We start from the raw sequence: 23,761 nt of genomic DNA, 5'->3' as shown, positions 1-23,761 counted from the left end.
CATAGTAGATGACGGCAGAAAAAGACCTGCACGGTCCATCTAGTCTGCCCACGATAAACTCATATGTGTATACCTTACCTTGATTTGTACCTGTCTTTTTCAGGGCACAGCCGTATAAATCTGTGCAGCAGTATTTCCCATCTCCCAACCACCAGTCCCGCCTCCCATCACCGGCTCCGGCACAGACCCCGTATAAAAAGTCTGCCCTCCCCCATCCTAGCCTCTCAACCACCAACCCCTCTTCCCCCTGCCACCCAATTTCAGCTAAGCTTCTGTGGATCCATTCCTTCTGCACAGGATTCCTTTATGCCTGTCCCACGCATGCTTGAATTCCGTTACCGTTTTCATCTCCACCACCTCCCGCGGGAGGGCATTCCAAGCGTTCACCACCCTCTCCGTGAAGAAATACTTCCTGACATCTTTCCTGAGTCTGCCCCCCTTCAATCTCATTTCATGTCCTCTCGTTCTACCGCCTTCCCATCTCCGGAAAAGATTCGTTTGCGGATTAATACCTTTCAAATATTTGAACGTCTGTATCATATCACCCCTGTTCCTCCTTTCCTCCAGAGTATACATGTTCAGGTCAGCAAGCCTCTCTTCATACGTCTTGGAACGCAACTCCCATACCATCCTCGTAGCTTTTCTTTGCACCGCTTCCATTTTTTTAACATCCTTCGCAAGGTACGGCCTCCAAAACTGAACACAATACTCCAGGTGGGGCCTCACCAACGTCTTATACAGGGGCATTAAAACCTCCTTTTTTCTGCTGGTCACACCTCTCTCTATACAGCCTAGCAACCTTCTCGCTACGGCCACCGCCTTGTCGCACTGTTTCATCGCCTTCAGGTCCTCAGATACTATCACCCCAAGATCCCTCTCCCCGTCCGTGTCTATCAGGCTCTCCCCACCTAACACATACGCCTCCCTTGGATTTCTACTCCCTAAGTGCATCACTTTGCATTTCTTTGCATTGAATTTTAATTGCCAAACGTTAGACCATTCTTCCAGCTTCTTCAGATCTTTTTTCATGTTTTCCACTCCCTCCGGGGTGTCCACTCTGTTGCAAATCTTGGTGTCATCCGCAAAAAGGCAAACTTTACCTTGTAACTCTTCGGCAATGTCACTCACAAATATATTGAACAGAATGGGCCCCAGCACCGATCCCTGAGGCACTCCACTACTCACCTTTCCCTCCTCCGAGCGAACTCCATTTACCACCACCCTCTGGCGTCTGCCCGTCAACCAGTTCCTAATCCAGTTCACCACTTCGGGTCCTATCTTCAGCCCTTCTAGTTTATTCAAGAGCCTCCTGTGGGGAACCGTGTCAAAAGCCTTGCTGAAATCTAAGTAGATGACGTCCATAGCCCGTCCTTGATTTAATTCTCCCGTCACCCAGTCAAAGAATTCAATGAGATTCGTTTGGCACGACTTCCCTTTGGTGAAACCATGTTGTCTCGGATCTTGCAATTTATTGGCTTCCAGGAAATTCACTATCCTTTCCTTCAGCATGGCTTCCATTACTTTTCCAATAACCGAAGTGAGGCTTACCGGCCTGTAGTTTCCAGCTTCTTCCCTATCCCCACTTTTGTGAAGAGGGACCACCTCCGCCGTTCTCCAATCCCTCGGAACCTCTCCCGTCTCCAAGGATTTATTAAACAAATCTTTAAGAGGACCCGCCAGAACCTCTCTGAGCTCCCTCAGTATTCTGGGGTGGATCCCGTCCGGCCCCATGGCTTTGTCCACATTTAGCTTTCCAAGTTGTTCATATACACTCTCTTCTGTGAACGGTGCTCTATCCAGTTCGTTTTCAGGTGTACTTTTGCCAGTCCCTTTCGGTCCTTCCCCAGGATTTTCTTCAGTAAAAACAGAACAAAAGTATCTATTTAGCAAATTGGCTTTTTCTTCATCATTTTCTACATAGTGTTTTGCTGTATCTTTTAGTCTCACAATCCCCTTTTTAGTCTTTCTCCTTTCACTAATATACCTGAAGAAGTTTTTGTCTCCCCTCCGTACATTTCTAGCCATTTGTTCTTCCGCTTGCGCCTTCGCCAGACGTACCTCTCTCTTGGCTTCTTTCAGTTTCATCCGGTATTCCTCCCTGTGTTCCTCTACTTGAGATTTTTTGTATTTCTGGAACGCTAACTCTTTAGCCTTTATTTTCTCAGCCACTTGCTTTGAAAACCATATCGGTTTCCTTTTTCTCTTGCTTTTATTTACCCTCCTTACATAAAGGTCTGTGGCCCTGTTTATTACTTCTTTTAGCCTGGACCACTGTCCTTCCACTTCTCGTATGTCCTCCCAGCCCCTCAGCTCCTTCCTTAGGTATTCTTCCATTTTGTTAAAGTCAGCTCGCTTGAAATCCAGGACTTTGAGTTTAGAGTGGCTGCCATCCACATGAGCCGTTATATCAAAACAAACCGTTTGATGGTCACTGTTTCCCAGGTGCGCAGTCACTCGGACATTTGACACACTATCCCCATTCGTGAGCACCAGATCCAACGTGGCTCCCTCCCTCGTGGGTTCGTTCACCATTTGTCTGAGCAGAGCACTTTGGAAAGCATCCACAATCTCTCTACTTCTTTCCGATTTCGCAGACGGAACCTTCCAATCTACATCTGGCAGATTAAAATCTCCCAACAACAGCACCTCTCTTTTCTTCCCCAACTTTTGAATATCAGCGATCAGATCTTTATCTAGTTCTTCCAATTGTGTCGGGGGTCTATAGACAACACCCACGTGGACCAAGGTTCTATCCTCTCTTTTTAAGGTGATCCATATCGCTTCTTCCTTTCCCCACTTCCCTGTCATTTCAGTTGCTGCGATATCATCTCTCACATACAGAGCTACTCCTCCACCTTTACATCCCTCCCTATCCTTCCTAAAAAGGTTATAGCCTGGTATGTTTACATCCCATTCATGGGAGCCATGTCTCTGTGACTGCAACTATGTCCAAGTCAGTCTCCAACATCAGGGCTTGAAGGTCATGAATTTTATTGCTTAGACTGTGAGCATTTGTGGTCATTGCTTTCCAACTACATTTCCTAGTATGTGTTTTGGGTTTAGTGATTTGTGAGTGTCTTTTCTCTTTGGGTACCTTCTCCTCTTTTTGTTGCCTCTTCCTTGCTTTTTCTGCTTCAATTTTAGTTTCAGGAACATCACAGTGCTGTAGTGGAGCAAAAGAATTTTGTAGTGGCAACACTTGTGCGGGCGGATGCTTCTGTGTCACATGACGAATTCTGCCTGAGCCTACTGTGAGCCATCTGTTCCTTTGTGGTTTTATTCTCTGAGGCAGTGGTGAGAAGTTATGATTCTGCAAAGTCCTATAAGTTGGTTTAATTGTATCTAATTCTTGCATTACTTTATAGAGCTCTTGTTTTAAAGTAGATATCTGAAGACAGATAGGACAAGCTTTAAGTTTCCAGATGATTTGCCTTGAAACTAAAGCAGCACAATTATTGCAGAGAATAAAAGTCATCCTGATTGGTTGAAATGGGTATGAACAGGTGTACTATGTTGGAGTAATAGCCTGCAAGACTGCCTGTGTTTGACTGAGGAGTAAAGTTAATGAGGTTTGGTTTGTCTATAAATGTGTGGAAAACCCTGGGGTGGGTGGGATTATAAGTCCCAATGGGTCAGCTTAAGTGCTGCTATCAAGGGAATTCTGTAGCTTAATGGACCCAAATGGTAGTGTCTGATCAAGGACCTTACAGTTTATTAAACGTTTAAAACTACCCTAGATATTAATAACTTTCTTTTTGAATAAATCTAGATATTGCCAATAATTCTAGCAGTTTCAGCTATGTAAAAATGCCCCTCCCCTTTATCAGAGCTTGGCAGGACAGAAAGAAAGCAAGAAAGACAGAAAGAGAGGTTTCCCAGTGCTAATTAAATTGATTAAGCAACAAGCCTTAAAAATTTAGGACAAAATATCAGGTAGTTTCTCACCTAAGCCAGTCAATTTGAGAAGTATGGGATTTAGGGGTCAGAATAAACCTGTCCTTTTTGCAGGAGCTTGGTTCAGTCCCAGTACCTGGAAGTCAGAAGTAAAATTGGTATGTCCTTTAGTTTGAGTCCAACCCTGCTTGCCCCCAGCTGTGGGGGTGCTTAAGTCCCAATGGGTCAGCTTAAGTGCTGCTATCAAGGGAATTCTGTAGCTTAATGGACCCAAATGGTAGTGTCTGATCAAGGACCTTACAGTTTATTAAATGTTTAAAACTACCATAGATATTAATAACTTTCTTTTTGAATAAATCTAGATATTGCCAATAATTCTAGCAGTTTCAGCTATGTAAAAATGCCCCTCCCCTTTATCAGAGCTTGGCAGGACAGAAAGAAAGCAAGAAAGACAGAAAGAGAGGTTTCCCAGTGCTAATTAAATTGATTAAGCAACAAGCCTTAAAAATTTAGGACAAAATATCAGGTAGTTTCTCACCTAAGCCAGTCAATTTGAGAAGTATGGGATTTAGGGGTCAGAATAAACCTGTCCTTTTTGCAGGAGCTTGGTTCAGTCCCAGTACCTGGAAGTCAGAAGTAAAATTGGTATGTCCTTTAGTTTGAGTCCAACCCTGCTTGCCCCAGCTGTGGGGGTGCTTAAGTCCCAATGGGTCAGCTTAAGTGCTGCTATCAAGGGAATTCTGTAGCTTAATGGACCCAAATGGTAGTGTCTGATCAAGGACCTTACAGTTTATTAAACGTTTAAAACTACCCTAGATATTAATAACTTTCTTTTGAATAAATCTAGATATTGCCAATAATTCTAGCAGTTTCAGCTATGTAAAAATGCCCCTCCCCTTTATCAGAGCTTGGCAGGACAGAAAGAAAGCAAGAAAGACAGAAAGAGAGGTTTCCCAGTGCGAATTAAATTGATTAAGCAACAAGCCTTAAAAATTTAGGACAAAATATCAGGTAGTTTCTCACCTAAGCCAGTCAATTTGAGAAGTATGGGATTTAGGGGTCAGAATAAACCTGTCCTTTTTGCAGGAGCTTGGTTCAGTCCCAGTACCTGGAAGTCAGAAGTAAAATTGGTATGTCCTTTAGTTTGAGTCCAACCCTGCTTGCCCCCAGCTGTGGGGGTGCTTAAGTCCCAATGGGTCAGCTTAAGTGCTGCTATCAAGGGAATTCTGTAGCTTAATGGACCCAAATGGTAGTGTCTGATCAAGGACCTTACAGTTTATTAAACGTTTAAAACTACCCTAGATATTAATAACTTTCTTTTTGAATAAATCTAGATATTGCCAATAATTCTAGCAGTTTCAGCTATGTAAAAATGCCCCTCCCCTTTATCAGAGCTTGGCAGGACAGAAAGAAAGCAAGAAAGACAGAAAGAGAGGTTTCCCAGTGCGAATTAAATTGATTAAGCAACAAGCCTTAAAAATTTAGGACAAAATATCAGGTAGTTTCTCACCTAAGCCAGTCAATTTGAGAAGTATGGGATTTAGGGGTCAGAATAAACCTGTCCTTTTTGCAGGAGCTTGGTTCAGTCCCAGTACCTAAGCCAGTCAATTTGAGAAGTATGGGTTCTCTTTGAGAAAATTTACTGCAAAGATCAAAACACATGAAGTCCATACACACTAATAGAAATGCGTCAATACACTCTCCTCTAAATTCTCTTACCCCGTATTTTCACCATAACTAAAACCCCACCCACATATAAAATTGTTATACCCCAATGTTCTCTTGCTATTGTTCTATCGCCCTATCTTTTCTCATTGTAACATTCCATTGTTTCTATGCCCCAAATGATGTTTTGACCTGACTTTGTCTTCCCGTAACTCCTCACAGTGTAACCCATAATCGTACTGTAACACATTGTATTTCCATCATTCACAATGTATTGTAAGCCACAGAGAGCCCGCAAATAGGTGGGAAAATGTGGGATACAAATGCAATAAATAAATAATAAATAAATAAATAAAATACAGTTCAAGCTTCTCCTTCTCACCTACAAATGCACCCAGTCTGCAGCCCCTCATTACCTCTCCACCCTCATCTCCCCTTACGTTCCCGCCCGAAACCTCCGTTCACAGGACAAATCCCTCCTCTCAGTACCCTTCTCCACCACCGCCAACTCCAGGCTCCGCCCATTCTGCCTCGCCTCACCCTATGCGTGGAATCAACTTCCTGAGGCCCTACGCCAAGCCCCCTCCCTACCCATCTTCAAATCCTTGCTCAAAGCCCACCTCTTCAATGTTGCCTTCGGCACCTAACCTTATACCTCTCAAGGAACCTAGACTGCCCCAATTTGACTGCCACTACTTGATTGTCTGTACATTTGTCCATTAGATTGTAAGCTCTTAGAGCAGGGATTGTCCTTCTATGCTATATTGTACAGCGCTGCGTAACCCTAGTAGCGCTTTAGAAATGTCAAATAGTAGTAGTAGTAGTAGTAGAGACAGCCCTGGTGTCTTCAAATTACTGAAAGTCTTTGACAAAGGTCCTACCTCAGAGAGACACTTCCTATTTTCAAACTCACTATAAGTTATAGTGTGAAACAGAAACTGAATTCTTGCTCTCATTTCCTGTAAGAATCATGGCTGCTGCAATGCCTGCTGAGAGTCTGCGAGATGAAGCTTCTTGTTCTATCTGTCTGGATTATTTTACAGATCCAGTGACTACAGACTGTGGACACAACTTCTGTCGCTCCTGTATCACTCAGAGCTGGGAGGGGAGAGACACAGACTTCCCCTGTCCCCAGTGCAGGGCAATGTCTCTGCAGAGAAACCTCAAACCTAACAGGCAGCTGGCAAATATGACAGAAATGGTGAAAAAGCTCAGTCAGACTTCAGTGAGACCCAAAGAGGAGAACCTGTGTGAGAAGCATGAAGAGAAGCTTAAGTTGTTTTGTGAAGAGGTTCAGAAAATTATCTGCCTTATTTGTAGAGAGTCCAGAGATCACAGATCTCACACTGTGATCCCCATAGAGGAGGCTGTGCAGGAATACAAGGTGCGTGTATTTAATTAAATTACTGAAAAATTTTCTTCACTCAACGTGTAATTAAACTCTGGAATTCGTTGCTGGAGAATGTGGTGAAGGCAGTTAGCTTGGCAGAGTTTAAAAAAGGGTTAGACAGCTTCCTAAAGGACAAGTCCATAGACTGCTATTAAATGGACTTGAGAAAAGTCCACTAATTCAGGAATAATATGTATAGAATGTTTGTACATTTGGGGAGCTTGCCAGGTGCCCTTGGCCTGGATTGGCCGCTGTCAGAGATGGGATGCTGGGCTCGATGGACTTTTGGTCTTTTCCCGGTATGGCATTACTTATGTACATTTTCAATCTCATAAAACTAAACAGAGTTGAATTAGCAGAGTTTGAAACATGAGCAGTAAGATCAATCATCAAAACTTGAAACCTGGCTGCTCTCTATTTGGGCATCTTTCATATACATTCAGGGGTCAATACTCAGCTTGTGAGATGTGGCCCTGAAGGAATACAGGTATTGCCAATACTCCTTGCTGTACCCGACTACTGAAACAGGTAAAGTTATGGCACCTTGTGTGTGGTGCAGTTTACCTGGTTAGGGGGGAAAAGGGAATGGGGCATGATATACCACCTTTTTTTGTGCCTTTTACAACTACGTTCAAAGTGGTTTACATGAAGGGATAAAGTTTTTAAATTGGGTTGTTTTTTGTTGGGAGGGGTTAGTGACCATTGGGGGAGTCCAGGGAGGTCATCCCCGATTCCCTCCAGTGGTCATCTGGTCAGTTGGGGCACTTTTTTGGGACTTGTTCGTGAAAAAAAAAGGGTCCAAAAAAAGTGACCTAAAATCGCGGTAAAAACACCTTTAGTTTTTCGATTATTAGCTAAAGACGCCCATCTCTCCTCGGCCGAAAACCACGCCCCAGTCCCGCCTTCACCACGCCTCCGACACGCCCCCGTCAACGTTATTCGTTCCCGCGACGGAGTGCAGTTGAAGACGACCAAAATCGGCTTTCGATTATACCAATTTGTTCGCCCACGGGAAACGGACGCCCATCTCCCGAACATGGGCGTTTTTCTCCTTTCGAAAATAAGCTGGATAGTATATACAGGTGCTTATTTGTACCTGCCGCAATGGAGGGTTAAGTGACTTGCCCAGAGTCACAAGGAGCTGCAGTGGGAATCAAATCCAGCTCCCTAGGATCAAAGTCCACAGCACTAACCATTAGTCTACTCTTCCACTCCGTATGTGGCACTGGAACTGAATATCACTGGTATCCACATATCTCCCACCCTGACTCTGCCCCCAGATCACCCCTCCACTGTCTGGAGAAAGGAGAAAGAGAAAGAAACATTTCACATTTACTGCCGAGTCTGAAATTGTGGTTATAAAAATAACAAAACAAAAAAAAACAGCACCACGGGCCTTTAAAAATGGAACACAGTTCTTTAATGAATGAGCCTTGACAAAAAGACCCGACACGGGCCGTGTTTCGGTGAATAGCACCTGCGTCAGGGGTCACAGTGATGATGTGGAAAACTTGGGGAATAACTCGAATATATTCCTCTACAATATATTATTCCTTACCCTACGTCTCATGTAGTAAAAGCTACAAAGCACCAAGGCACTTTCACTTTCTGTATCCCCGTGGTGCTGTTTTTTTTGTTTGGACTTTAGTTTGTACTTCGTTCCCTTTCTTTTGTTATATCTAGGTTATAAAAATAATCACATGCTAATCAAGGATGGTTTAATATTCACAGGAAAAGCTTGAAATGCACCTGGAGCCTCTGAGAAAGGATCTGGAAGATCTTCTGAAGTTTAAATCTACTGAAGGGAGGAAAGCTGAAGAGCTGAAGGTGGGTGTCTGTGTCTCCTTCTGAGCCAGTTCCTACAGGGTTTTTGTTCCTCTCACTACATCAATCCCCTGAATCATCTGAATAAGAGAATAATAGAATTCAATCTGCCTCGTTACTAATAGTATGTTTTCAGCCAATAAGGACCCAAAAAATAGTTTACATATTATAAATATTGCTTCCTTATTCGCTGAGAACAGGCAGATTCTGAATCCGTATGTGGAACAAAGGAAAATTGTACCATTGTATTTCTTGCAGAGAGGTAGTGTGGTGTGGGCTGCAAAATGGGAAAGGAGAACTGGGCTCCGGCTTGATCCAGTCCAGCAGTGTAGAGTGGGGGTCTTCGGGGCTGTTGTGGTGCCAGGAAGGATGGCTGCAGGGCTGAGTGCACCAGGGCCTGTTAGGGGGCAGGAACTGTAGTAGCAGCACAGTCATGGGAACCTGTGCATGCCTGAAAAGGTCTCAAGTTCACTGGGTAAATCTCTCTTATCCGCACCCTTCTCCTCTACTGCTAACTCCAGACTCCGTCCCTTTTATCTTGCCGCACCATATGCCTGGAGTAGACTTCCTGAGCCAGTGCATCAAGCTCCATCGCTGGCCACCTTCAAATCCAAGCTAAAAGCCCACCTTTTTGATGCTGTTTTTAACTCCTAACCTTTTCACTTGTTGATGACGCTTCTCTTCCCCGCTTTAATAGTCCATTGCCCCTTACTTGTCCTGTCTGTCTGTTTTGACCCTTATCCCTTATTTGTCCTGTCTGTCTGTCCTAATTAGATTGTAAGCTGTCTTGAGCAGGGACTGTCTCTTCATATTCAACTGTAAAGCGCTGCGTACGCTTGGTGGCGCTATAGAAATGATAAGAAGTAGTAGTAGTAGTGTGGGGAAGCAGAGCGAGAGGTAGGCAAGAGCCTGCAGAAGAGAAAATAGTAAGTTCAAGGCCCACTGGGGAAAACATTGGCCAGAATTGGGACCATGCTGAGCTCCAAAGTGTGGCAGCTGGCTGGCCATGTTGATGTGAGTCTGGGAAACCAATTTGAGAATCAGTTGGCCCAAAGCAGGATCCCCAACAAACCCAGAATTTTGTGCATTGGTGCATGCATATTCATGAGATCGCGGGACCACACAGGACCCAAAAAGAAAGTGGAGCAAAGAGTGGAACAGAGCCAGGGCTCAGTGGGGAGGACAGAAGTGAGAGTGGAGGAAGAGAAGCAACAGCGGAGGTCTTTTAATGTTTCTGAGTTATGGAAGGTTTTTTAAAGCCAACGATTGGAGTTCGGAGAACACTGATTGGTGTCCAGAAAGTATTCTGAGGCTTATTACTTCCTTTTTATCTTGGAGCTATTACATTTTGAGAGGGTATAATTGATTGGAGAAAAAAATGGTGACCTGTCAGCTATTCTCTGGAAATACATTCAGATCTCTGTGAAGGCATGAAAAGCAGGAAAATGCCTGTTAGTAATTTACCAGCTAAGATATCAGAGAAAAAGTAAGGCAGGGCAATAAAAAAATTATATACTCACTATTCAGGATCTTAATTAATTCCTGAAGAATTTAATCATCACACCTTCTGAGACTAGAATTTTAAAAAAACATAGTGAGACTGAAAAGAGAGATTATAAAGGTTGAGTGATACTTGAAAATATTAAGAATCATTTCTTCACTGGGAAAGTTAGGGATTATTGATTATATTTGTATATAAAAGGAGTTAGAAAACAGATTATTGAAGAAAAAAGATGCACAATAGAACATACAAATAATAGAAAGATAGGATTTTTTTATTTATTGTAGATAGGCTAGTAGGGGGAGAATAACAGAAGAAAACCCTTTCATGTTTACCTGAGGAGGAGGATGGGTATCTTTCAATACTGGTCCATGCAAGAACAATTTTTCTGGAAGACACTGAAAGATAAAAAGAGATAAATGATTGAGAAAAATACAGATACATAAAGAAAATTTACTTAAATCTGAGAATCTAAGATACATTAATACTTAATTGAGAAACACCCTGAGTGTAATGAGACCTGTTGGAGGAAGAAAATGTAAAAGAAAAGAAAAAATTTGCAAAGTATCTTGTTTACACCAGACTGATTTCAAAACAATTTAAGTGAAAGTTCAAGCAAAGAATACTGAATAACTAAGGACCCTGTTTACTAAGCTGTTTACTAAGAGGGGTTTGGCTGATAACATCTTATTAGTTTTCTGCTCTTATTTCTATAAGGCTTAGGCTTGTCCTGAAATCATTAAATAATTGACATTAAATGCACCCCATAGTTGTACCTCTCTCTTGGTGCCAGTTCATAGAATTGCCCCTCGGTGCTTTCATCACATCGTTGCTGAGGTCATCCGCTCGGTGAACTGTGACATTATAGTAAGGAGTGATCTGGTGACACTCACTGACTGTTACATGTACATTTCTGCTCATTCAGGGATGGGTCTGTCCTGATGCCTTTTAAGTGAGTTCCAGGATACAGATTTCAATCTGAAATAACTCCTGTGATGTGGAAGCTCATTTTTATCTAATTTCATCATTTGTAACCTGTAAGTTTTGATGGGTTTTTGAGAGCTCCAGGATACTGCAATACATTGAAATCACAGGATGTGCTGGTCTGTGACCACTCATTTTGTTACTGTTGAAATTTAACAGCAGTAACCAGAAAACTAAGTCTTAAAGAATCAACACCCCTACTTCCCCTCCCTCTCTTCCTCCCTCCACCCTTTCATCCATTCCACACAACCGTGACCACTACTCAACAAAATGTTCAAAAGGGCAGGGCAAGATTGTGGGGTTGGAAAGAGAAGAAAGCTGGGGCTAGACACTAGAAGAAGAGAGAGGAGAACAAGAATACACTACCACGCAACCTGAAAACGATCTATGAACTAACCGACTTCCGTAAACTACTAAAGACTCATCTCTTTGAGAAAATTTACTGCAAGGATCAAAACACATGATGTCCATACACACTAATAGAAATGCATCAATACACTCTCTTCTGAGTTCTCTTCCCCAATATTTTCACCACACTTAAAACTCTATCCACAGATAAAACTGTTATACCCTAATGTTCTCTTGCTATTGTTTTATCGCCCTATCAATTCCCCATTGTTACATTCCATTGTTCTATTCCCCAAATGATATTTTGACTTTGTCTTCCCATAACTCTTCAAAATGTAACCCATAATCGTACTGCAACAAATTGTATTTCCATCATTCACAATGTATTGTAAGCCACACTGAGCCCGCAAATCGGTGGGAAAATGTGGGATACAAATGCAATAAAATAAATAAATAAATAAGATGCTAATGGATACTGAGGAAGGGAGAGAATGGGGAGATGCAGGGGGTAGATGCTGGGGAAGAGAGAAATGGAGGCTGCTTATGGTAAGGAAAGGAGGGAGACCCCTCTTCTGCTTACTTAGGAACAATATGGAGACAACAGTGGTACTGGGATGGGTACAGTGCACATGAGGAGAGAGGCAGAGGGAGTTGCTGGGTAGGGGATGGAGGAGATTGTGAAAGGGGGACATGTTTCTGAGTATGGTGAGAGAGGAAGGCTGTGAAAAGAGTGGGTGGTGAGAGGAGGAAGGCTGTGCTGGAGTCACCACTGTTAAAGGAGGAAGTGCTGTACCCAGTGGTGTAGCCAGATGGCCAATTTTGGGTGGGCCTGAGCCCAAAGTGGGTGGGCACAAAATTTTCTCTCTGTCCCTGCCCCCTTCCTCCCCACACTCTCCACATCTCCCCTGGCACCTCCCAATTCAAATATACTTTAGTTCATAGAGATCCCCAAGCTCTGTCAGCTGAAAACTTCCTTCGAAGACAGCCAGAAATCCCTTTTACCAAGCTTGGCAGGCAGCAGTAGCAACAATGCCTTGAGTCACCAATGCTGGCACCCCATGCATGCTTAGTTATCGGTGGCTCAAGGATGTTGCCGCCATCTGCCAAGCGTAGTAGAAGGGAGTTTTGGCTGCTTTTAGAGGTGGTCCTCAGCTGATGTAGGTTGGGGATCCCCACCAGCTACAGCAAGGGTCAGGACTAGTGTTAGACATGCTAGGGCCCAGACTCTCACCAAATACTGAACAAGGGATCACAAATCTAATATAATAAAACGCACCCTCAACGTTCTGAGGACAACGTTCTGAAGCCATCTGACGTCACTCCCAGGCTGAAGGGTTCGTGGATTCGTGGTGTGAAGCCTTCAAGCCAGCCAGCCGTCTCTGCCCCACCCTCGCGTCAAACGTCATGACGTCGAGGGCGGAAAAAAAAACCCAAACAAATCCGGCAGCGAAGCGTCAGGGAAGGAGGCGGCGCTCCCGACGTCTAGCCTTCCCTTCGCTGTGTTCCGCCTTCTTCTGACGTCAAGGATGACGTCAAAAGAAGGCGGAACACAGCGAAGGGAAAGCTAGACGTCGGGAGCACCGCCTCCTTCCCTGACGCTTCGCTGCCGGAACCGCCACGGAGGTAAATTTAAAAAGAAGAAAAAAAACAAAAAGGGATGTTGGGGGAGAGAAGAGGGTGGCCAGTAAAGTAGAACAATGGGAGCGGGAGGGCAGGGGAGAAACAACAGCATGGATGCGAAGGGGGGGGCATGGATGCGAAGGGGGGGGGAGAAGAGGGCGGGCCAGGCTGGGACATGGAGAGAGAGGAGCATGGATGCGAGGGGGGGTCATGGAAGGGAGAGAGGGGACTTGCTGGAAAAGGATGAATGGAGGCGGCAGGGGACAGAGGAGCATGGATGGGCATGGATTGGGAGGGCAGGGCTCAGGGAGAGAGGGGAATTGCTGGAAAGGGATGAATGGAGGGGACAGGTGACAGAGGAGCATGGATGGGCATGGATTGGGAGGGCAGGGCTCAGGGAGAGAGGGGAATTGCTGGAAAAGGATGAATGGAGGGGGCAGGGGACAGATGGGCATGGATTGGGGAGGGCAGGGCTCACACTCTCTCTCTCATATACAATGTCTTTTTGACTCTCACTCTCACACACTCTGTCTCACACTGTATCACATTCACTCTCTATGTGCCTCACAGTCACTCACACACTCGCTTGGTCTCATACACTCACTCTCACAGAGAATCTGTGTCTCACACACACTCTCTCGCCCACACACACACACTCTCTCTCACACTGTGTCTCACATACACACTTGCACACACTCTCATTCTCACACACACACTCTCTCACAAACACACTCACACCCAGACTCACTCTCTCTCTCACACACTCACACTTTCACTCTGACTCTCAAACAGTCACTCTCACATACACTCTCCCAAACATACACACTCCGAGGAAAACCTTGCTAGCGCCCGTTTCATTTGTGTCAGAAACGGGCCTTTTTACTAGTTAGAAATAAAACATGTAGACAAAAATTGAACTCGGAACCTCGGCATGTTACAGTGGAGAAATAAAATCAGAAATGTATTTCTTTTTTCTACTGAACACAATAAAATGATATCCGCTATGCACATTTCTGAAGCTAACAAATTTCAGTTAATAAATTCAAAATAAAATGTCTTTCCTACCTTTGTTGTCTGGTCATTTTATTTTTCCATTATGTTGGTTCAAGTTTCTCTTTTCCACTTTCCTGTCTTTCTGTTAATTCTCCTTCAAGCAGCTGCTATTCATTTGTCTTTTCTCCACTCTCATTCCATTCCCTCACTACACTGACATATTGATGTTTGTTTCATTTTAGCTCTTTCCTATCTTCCTGCTCTCTGTCCACTCAAATTTCATCTTCTAATCCTTTTCCTTTTTACTTTTCAGATACCTATCTGATTTCCATCTCCTTCTTTCACCCACTAGCTCTCCTATTCCCCATCTCCAGCCTTCCATCTTCAATCTACTCCCCGTAATCACTATCATCCCTCTCGTTCATTTTCTTACCACCCCCCTTGGCCTTCCACATGGTTCCACCATCCCAGTGTCTGCCTCCTTCCAACCCTTCTAGCCCAGCATCTGCTCCCTCTTTCTCCTCTCTCCACCCTCTATCCCCTCCTAGCATCTTCCTGTCCTTTCTCTCTTTCCTCTTGCCCCTTCCCTCAGGGGTCAGCATTTCTCTCCCTCTTCCCTCCCACCCACATTCCAGCATTTCTCCCTCACTGTCTTCTACCCCTGGATCCTACATCTCCCTCCTTCTTCTACATCTCCCTCCTTCTTCCCCCTCCTCCACCCTCATGTTCAACATTGTTTTCTCTTTTCCTCTCACCCTTGCATCCCAAGTCTAACATCTGTTCCCCCTTGCAGCATCTCTCCCACCACAATGTATCATTTCTCCTTCATCCCTGTCTCCCCTGTGCAGTACCTTTTCCTCTCCTCCCTCCCAGGTCCAACATTTCTCCTTCTTTTGTCATTCACCCCTCCTTCCCTCCCCACCCTACCCTACATCCAGCAATTATCCCTCTATCTCCCCCCATATCCCAATAATGATCACCTTTCTTCTACTCTCCCATGCATGTCTCCCTCTCCTACACCCCCCTGCATCTCTCCCTCCCCTTCCTAACAATTTCTCTCAATCCTACACCCCCTGTGTAGCATCTCTCTTCTTTCCCTCCCCTCTACTCCCATGCCCAAGCAGCCCAACAATTTTATCTTCTCTCCAACCCCCCCACTCCCATGCAGCATCAGGAGCATCACGGCACCGCAGCACGTTTCAAAGGGTTGCCAGCAGCATGTAAGAGAGAATTGCTGCGCTGCTGCTGGCTGACCCAGAAGCCTTCCCTCTGCTGCGTTCTTCCCAGGAAATTACATCATAGTTGGGGGGAAGACATGGCAGAGGGAAGGGAAGGATTTCAGGTCAGCCAGCAGCAGTGATTCTTACACGCTGACAGCAACCCTTTGAACAGGCGCAGCAGAAGAGAGAAGGCTTCTGAGTCAGCTGGCAGCTTCGACTTTCCACGGACACGATCTTCTAGCTTCGGTACCTGCATTTTTTTCTTCGATCGTCGCCAGCAGTGCTGCCATTCACACAGGCAGCTCCGCTTCCCTCTGCCGCGTCCATCTGGCCCAACGTAAACACTAAACAGGAAGTGCATCAGAGAGGGCCGGATGGACGCAGCAGAGGGGAATGGATCTGCCACTGTGAATGGCAGCGCTGCTGGCGACGATCGAAGAAAAGAATGCAGGGACTGAAGGTACTGGGTAGCATGCAGGGACCGAGGTAGCACCGGCGGGGAGCATGCGGGGACCGAGATAGAGGAAAAGAGTCAGCAGCCGGCCATTGAGTTACTGAAGGTAAGATTAGCAAATATATTTCTAAGGAAGTTACAGATCTTCCAAGAGGAATCAGGGAATTCAAGTAGCAGATCAAAATATCTTACAATAATAAGGGCTGATTTTTTTAAAGCCCTTATGCAGCCATCAGCTGCACTTACCACATCAGAGCTTTTAAAATAATTTCAAGGGGCTTAAATGGCCACCTCCCCCTGCTCTGAAGGTGTAAATTGTTGTATGTGCTGTACATATGTACACACGTTATGTGTTTGACTCACTGAGTGAAAAGGTACCAAATGTGGGGTTACAAATGTAACGCCCCTGTTCTGGGCATTTCTGGGTTCAGGGTCTGACCCAGTTGGAGCCTCCCAGGGCCGGTATCTGTCGGACTTTCATTGTCTTGGCGTTCGGTGCCTCCACCTGGGAAAATAAAGATTAGCAGGTGAGATGACTCTCCCAGGACCCACCCCCCCCCCCCCCCCCCCCACACACACACACCAAAAAGTCTACTGTAAACTGTAGAGATCAAGGCTGGCTGCGAAATTGGCAATCTTAATAGATACGTGATACGTTATACTCTTTTAAGTTCAATGAGCACTTTCTACAACGCTCCTGTCCATGCTTATCTGCAAGAATAAGATTCCCAAAGACTGTGACCCTCTTAATTGTATAAATCCTGACCTCCATACTTGGTGACCCTTTTACATTGGCACCACCCTGATCCTGGGATGGGCACTCTTTGGCTCCGATCCCAAGCTCCCAGGCTGGTCTCTCCACTGCCCACCCCATAGCTCTTATCCTTCATATTTCTCACTTTGCTGAGTCACAACTCTCTTTTACAGTTAGTGGTCTATTTCTCTTAATTGAAATTCCTCTTTACTCCTCCAGGTCAGTGGTAGGGGACCATCAGCCAACCAAAGACCCCTGTAAAGGGCAAACATTCCTCTTTATCTACTTCTAACCTCTCCCTGCTCCCATCACTCTTCAGTACCAGGGCACTCTCTCTCAGCATTTTACTTCAAATTTCTCCCCTTGGACTGGGCTTCCTTCCACCCAGGGACCTCCCAGTCACTCCCCCAGTGGCTCTGTACAGGAATCCCTTCAAGGTAGGACCCATTTGCAGGGGTCTGTAGTGTGTGGGAGGGGGGCAGCAATTGCAGCGGGTGGGGTGGCTGTGATTTGCATGAGGGGGTGGTGCGGCGGGGCCCTGATGACCCTTACTGCCCGGGTGCCCAGACCACTATCAGTCTGCTCCTGCTCCTTTTAATCCCAAACATTTGTCACACTCACCGCGTGGCTTCTGGGGACTGTCGTGCTGCAGGTGGCTTACTGTGACTCAAACCGTGCGTGTTGCGCTCTGCCCTTCATCGTGGCTTCAGCTGTTATCCATAGCGTGGTCCTCCTGCCTGCCCAGTCTGAGTACTTGGACCTCCTATCCAGCAGTGGGACGGATCTTCCTGGATGATTGCAGGTTCCCATGAATGTGGACTTCCTTCTTCTCCCCGTGACGTCAGACGCCTTCACTGCAGTGATGCGGATCTTCCCAGCTACTGGCTGATTATCAGATGCAGAGCTGTCATTTTCCAGCTGATGCCCAGGCTTCCCATGACGTCAGACACCTTCACTTCATAAGCAGAGCCGGAATTAGTAAGCCTGAACCTGACCTTGCCTTCTGCTAGCCACCTGCTTGAACTAGTAACCCTAAATGTCATTTTGCTTTCTGCTAGCTGCCTGCCTGAACTTGCAAGCCTGAACATGACATTGCCTTCGGCTAGCCGCCTGCCTCTACCACAACAGGTACCGGTGGTTTCCCTCTGGCCGAGGTCACTACCCTACTCCGCCTCTCTTCAGCTTTGTCTACCCTTGTTCCAGTACCGTTTCTAGTAGTCCATCCTACCGCTGGGGAACGGCTGTCATCGCAGGTGAAGAACTGGCTGTCACCGTGATTCTCCTGACAAACTGTGACAACATAAATAACAGAAATAAGTCTATAAATGTTTGGACGATTAAATTGGGCAACTTTAATTTTCGAAGGTTTTGCATACTGTAAGGTCAGTAGAGAGGGACTATGCAACTTTTTCACAACGTTTATGTTTTTCATGTTCTACAGCCTAAAACTGTGGGGTATGTGATTTCTGGGGTTAATTACTTTTTTTAAAAAATTGATATACGTTTCTCATTTTTTAAAGATGTAGTTAGTCCTTTCCTGAGGCTGAAACTTTGCAGGATTTTACAGTTGATATCCCTCTATCCTCTGGTAGAATAAGTCACCTCACTTTTGATACCCTTTTACCCAGTGGGTCACATATGCAGACATCGCAACTCCATCTCTGCCCAAACCAGGCCCTTGAGAATGTCAACATACAGACACTGACCAGAGCTGCCAAGGAGGTTTCAGTACTGTGTCCCATCCAAAAGTCTGATTGATTGGCATGAAGGATGTGTGTTTTATCTAAATACTGAAAACATTGCCCAAATATCAATTTTTCTACAATGCAGGAGATAAATGGTAGGTTTGAAAGAGGCTGATACACTTGTTTCCATAATGAGTTTGGGTGTTTCTTATAGATTTTTGGATGTTGATCATAGAAATGGCATCAAAGGTTTGCAGCTCTTAAGTGATTGAACAGAGCTTTGAGAAGAGTATCCTAATGTATAATGTGTTCTCATAAACTGTGAAATCTAACTAGAAATATTCTCTGTTTCATTTCCCTTTAGGATGTGAAGGAAGCTCCGAAGAGGTATAAGTTAGTTTTCTGTCCTTTTCTATGTGGCTGGATGGGTTTGAGTGAGAAAGAAAGGAATTAATTGATTGGTGAGAAGGAGAGAGAATTGAGATTGAGAATGGGAGAGAGGGAGGTGGGATTGAGTGAGGAGAGGGGGAGTTAAGGTGTGGAGCAAGCACTGAGAAATGAAGGGGGAGAGATGGAGAATTACACACCTACTCTCCCTCCCCCCTTTATTAATCCCTGTACTGCCAGAACTTCTCTCCCACCAACCTCCCTGATATCTTCTCTCTTCCTGTCCTCATCTTGCCTGACCAATTTACTTCAATTCTTTGAAGGAGTAAACAAACATGTGGACAAAGGGGAGCCGGTTGATATTGTGTATCTGGATTTTCAAAAGGCGTTTGACAAGGTACCTTATGAAAGGCTACAGAGGAAATTGGAGGGTCATGGGATAGGAGGAAATGTCCTATTGTGGATTAAAAACTGGTTGAAGGATAGGAAACAGAGAGTGGGGTTAAATGGGCAGTATTCACAATGGAGAAGGGTAGTTAGTGGGGTTCCTCAGGGGTTCCTCAGGCTTCTGCACTATCCATTAGGCAGCTACTACTTATGCCTGGAATAGACTTCCTAGACCTCTACGTCTAGCTCCATCTCTACCTGTTTTCAAATCTATGCTGAAAACCCACCTTTTCACTGCTGCTTTTAGCTCCTAGCCACAATTGCCCTCCCCTCGTCCCTTCCTCCTTTCTCACCCATTACTTCCCTCACCCGTAACTGTCTTGTCTGTCTGTATTTTTTAGATTGTAAGCTCTTTTGAGCAGGGACTGTCTCTTTGTATCAGGTGTTCAGCGCTGCGTGCGTCTGGTAGCGCTATACAAATGCTAATAATAATAATAATAATAATAATAAAGTCTGTGCTAGGACCGCTGCTTTTTAATATATTTATAAATGATTTAGAGATGGGAGTAACTAGCGAGGTAATTAAATTTGCTGATGACACAAAGTTATTCAAAGTCGTTAAATTGCGACAAGATTGTGAAAAATTACAAGAGGACCTTACGAGACTGGGAGACTGGGCAGCTAAATGGCAGATGATGTTTAATGTGAGCAAGTGCAAGGTGATGCATGTGGGAAAAAAGAACCCGAATTATAGCTACGTCATGCAAGGTTCCACGTTAGGAGTTACGGACCAAGAAAGGGATCTGGGTGTCGTTGTAGATAATACACTGAAACCTTCTGCTCAGTGTGCTGCTGCAGCTAGGAAAGCGAATAGAATGTTGGGCATTATTAGGAAAGGTATGGAAAACAGGTGTGAGGATGTTATAATGCCATTATATCGCTCCATAGTGCAACCGCACCTTGAGTATTGTGTTCAATTCTGGTCACCACATCTCAAGAAAGATATAGCAGAATTGGAAAAGGTGCAGCGAAGGGCGACTAAAATGATAGCGGGGATGGGACGACTTCCCTATGAAGAAAGGCTAAGGAGGCTAGGGCTTTTCAGCTTGGAGAAGAGACGGCTGAGGGGAGACATGATAGAGGTCTATAAAATAATGAGTGGAGTGGAACAGGTGGATGTGAAGCGTCTGTTCACGCTTTCCAAAAATACTAGGACTAGGGGGCATGCGATGAAACTACAGTGTAGTAAATTTAAAACAAATCGGAGAAAATATTTCTTCACCCAACATGTAATTAAACTCTGGAATTTGTTGCCGGAGAAAGTGGTGAAGGCGGTTAGCGTAGCAGAGTTTAAAAAGGGGTTGGACGGTTTCCTAAAGGACAAGTCCATAAACCGCTACTAACGGACTGGAAAAATCCACAATTCCAGGAATAACATGTATAGAATGTTTGTACGTTTGGGAAGCTTGCCAGGTGCCCTTGGCCTGGATTGGCCGCTGTCATGGAGAGGATGCTGGGCTCGATGGACCCTTGGTCTTTTGCCAGTGTGGCATTACTTATGTACTTATGTTTGTACCTATTTGGCCCTCCATGAATCCTCTCTTCATTCCCACCAACTTTTACCCTGTGAATCTCCTTTCCACCTCTACCCTGCCAGTGCTGCTGCCCCTCAACCCTAGTGCAGAAGGAGGTGCTGGTGATGGTCTCTGCTCTGACACTGTCCAGAACAGAGTAATTCTATAAAAATGTGTTTATATTTCTTTGGATGGTAAATAAACATATGGATAATAGTGAGCCGGTCAATATTGTTTATCTGGATTTTCAGAAGACATTTGATAAAGATCCCCATGAATTTCTCTTGAGGAAACTAAAAAGTAATGGGATTGGAGACAGTGTCCTATTGTGGATTAAGAACTGGTTTAAAGATAGAAAACAGAGTAGGGTTAAATGATAAATAATGGGGTTCCTCAGGGTCTGTGCTGGGACCTCTACTTTTTAACATATTCACAAATGATTTAGAAATGGGAATAATGAGTGAGGTGATTAAATTTGCTGAGGACACAAAGTTATTCAAAGTTCTAAAAACACAAGAGGATTGTGAAAAACTGCAAGAGGACCTTAGATGACTGGGAGACAGAATCCAACTGGCAGATGACATTTAGATCTAGATTTGATAAATCTAAAACATCTAAGTGAAAAATGCATAAAATCAAGCCATTAGGACGTATGTGGGCCAGCATTCTTAGTACTACTGGCCAAATAGACATCCCAGCAAAGCAGTGGGGCACCCTAGGGGGCGCTACAGTGGACTTCACCTAAAAGGTCCCAGGTACGCATTTCACCGCTGCCGCATTATCTTGTATGGTGAGCCCTCCAAAACCTACCAAAAAACTACCTTACACAACTACAATAGCCCTTATGGCTGCAGGTCTCACCTATAGGTACAGTAGGCTTTTGGTAAGTTTTGTAAGGTCACACTTTCCACTACCAGTGTAACAGATAGAATAAGATATGGGCCTGGGTCCCCTTCTCTACAGTGCATTGCACCGACCACTAGGCTACTCCAGGGACCTGTTCTAATAGGACTGGCCATAACATCTGAGGCTGTCATACAGACTGGTATGTAATGTTTCTTTCACATCTTTGGGGGGTGGCAGGGGGTCAGTGACCACTAGGGGAGTAAGGTGGGGGTCACGCCTTAATCCCTCCAGTAGTCATTTGGTCCTTCCACTGTCACATCTCTATGCCCTGGGTGTGAACATCTCCCAGAATAATCCCAGTGACTCTCTAACCTATAGGTGTCAGAAAATGAAGTTTCCAAAACCAGAGGCTGTTTCTACTGATCTGAAAATGGATTTCCAATTGAGCTTCCCTCAGCAGTTGAAGACATGGATTACAAAATTTGGAGGTGAGGAAATGATCTCTTTTTAATTTAGTTTGTCCTCTTTACAAATGCTCTGGATGATTCCAGTAAAAATGTGCAGAAATAAATCTGAGAAACAGACATCACAGTAAAATACAGTGTTACATTTTTCACCCCGCAGTAAGTTAGAGCTATACTGTTCACCCCACAGTAGGACACGGTGTTACATTGTTCATCCCCCAGTGTTGCACTGTTCCCCCTACTGTAAGATACATTGTTACACTGTTCAATCCACCAAAACTACTACTAACAGGAGTGGAGGAGTGGCCTAGTGGTTAGGGTGGTGGACTTTGGTCCTGAGGAACTGAGTTCCATTCCCACTTCAGGCACAGGCAGCTCCTTGTGACTCTGGGCAAGTCACTTAACCCTCCTTTGCCCCATGTAAGCTGCATTGAGCCTGCCATGAGTGGGAAAGCACAGGGTACAAATATATTAAAAAAAAACCTTCATATAATACTTCAAAAATGGAAAAACCCCTTATAGAAAACCTTCTTCAGAAAATCAGGAGCTAAATTTATTGTATTTTTTGTTTAAAATAATTTATAATCTGCACCTACCTGCAGTTTTAGGCACATGTTTTGCCCTAAAAATACAGCCTGCTTACTTAATCACTACAGACTGCTCAGAAAGTAAATTACTGCACATTCTTTTGGATTCGTATTGGGTAAATGAGACTTTTATTAGAGGTTCACTTCAAACGGTGAGTGTATAAGTTATTATTGTCTAAGATACACAATGATTAAGATATATACACAATGATTAATCTATATAGCTGAAGAGAAACAATAATATCTATCCATAGTTGAAAAGAAACAATCATTATATCACTGGTCACTACATCCAAGCAAAGCAAGGAGTCTCTTGACCAGGAGAAGAAGCAATAATAAACTATACATACATCACTGGTCATGGAGTACCACATTCAGGCCCTTGTCATCAGCTGGGAAGCCTGTTCAAAGCTCCCCTTTTTATTAGGTTAAACATGCTCCACTTCCCACTTGCACATACCAAATTAATCAGAGACATGACTTCAAATTGTTTTGCGAGAAAAAGCTACTTTCGATCAGAAAACAGGAACTTCAGAGAGTACTGTCAGAGCAGAGTTGAAAAACAATCTATAAAATCTTCCATTACATTCGGTTGTTGATTTTCAATTCTACCTAAACACACTGGTATAATAGAATAACTATGAGATAACAATTCCATACATAAGTTATGGCTCTATGTCAGGTAAAACAACCAAAAGAGGAATAAGATAGATTAATACAAATGGTAATATACTGAGCACTAATTTCAACAAACTACTAAAATTAGTAGGAAGTATAGTCCAAGGGCAAACGTTAATAATGCTGCCCACCAATAACTAACCAAAATTCAGTAGCACAGACAATGATCAGTATTACAAATTTATATTACATTAAACTGCACAATTGGCCCAGAACAAAAGAGGTCAGTGCACAAGGCAGTATTTGGAGTTATCAATCAAGTTGTGGAAGGAATCCATAAGTCTCCAGAGTCATTAAATCATCTTGAGCCTTATCCTTTGTATAAGGGCAAATAAATGTTACAACTTGCAAGTAGTAAAATATGCCATATTAATGTCTACTTATAAACTATCTGAGTATATCATGTTGCAAAGTAATAAGCTGATTAATGTCAATTCTAATACATTTGCTTAGGCTAAAGTTTCAGTATCAATAGTATTTTTATCTCTACCCTCGTACCAAAGGCT

The 23,761-nt window shown here is 44.2% G+C and overlaps 2 protein-coding genes across 15 annotated transcripts in view; one reads left to right on the top strand and one right to left on the bottom strand.

The window, feature by feature from the left end:
* LOC115459508 (E3 ubiquitin-protein ligase TRIM39-like) overlaps positions 1-23,761 on the bottom strand; it is a 675,517-nt gene that overhangs the window by 522,282 nt on the left and 129,474 nt on the right. The window lies entirely within an intron of this gene.
* The window catches only part of LOC115459511 (E3 ubiquitin-protein ligase TRIM39-like), a 601,987-nt gene that overhangs the window by 494,304 nt on the left and 83,922 nt on the right, over positions 1-23,761 (top strand). The window contains exons 1-2 of one of the 6 annotated variants that reach the window (XM_030189327.1): positions 6,542-6,943; positions 8,681-8,776. The exons of 3 other annotated variants lie outside the window; for them this stretch is intronic. In XM_030189327.1, coding sequence (XP_030045187.1) covers positions 6,542-6,943; positions 8,681-8,776 — 498 coding nt within the window. Of the gene's footprint in view, positions 1-6,541; positions 6,944-8,680; positions 8,777-23,761 lie in introns of those variants that run through there. 2 more of the 6 variants (XM_030189325.1, XM_030189326.1) reach the window with 2 other exon arrangements.

Source organism: Microcaecilia unicolor, unplaced genomic scaffold, assembly GCF_901765095.1.
Source record: "Microcaecilia unicolor unplaced genomic scaffold, aMicUni1.1, whole genome shotgun sequence".
NCBI lineage: Eukaryota > Metazoa > Chordata > Amphibia > Gymnophiona > Siphonopidae > Microcaecilia > Microcaecilia unicolor.
This window is presented reverse-complemented; position numbering and strand designations above follow the sequence as displayed.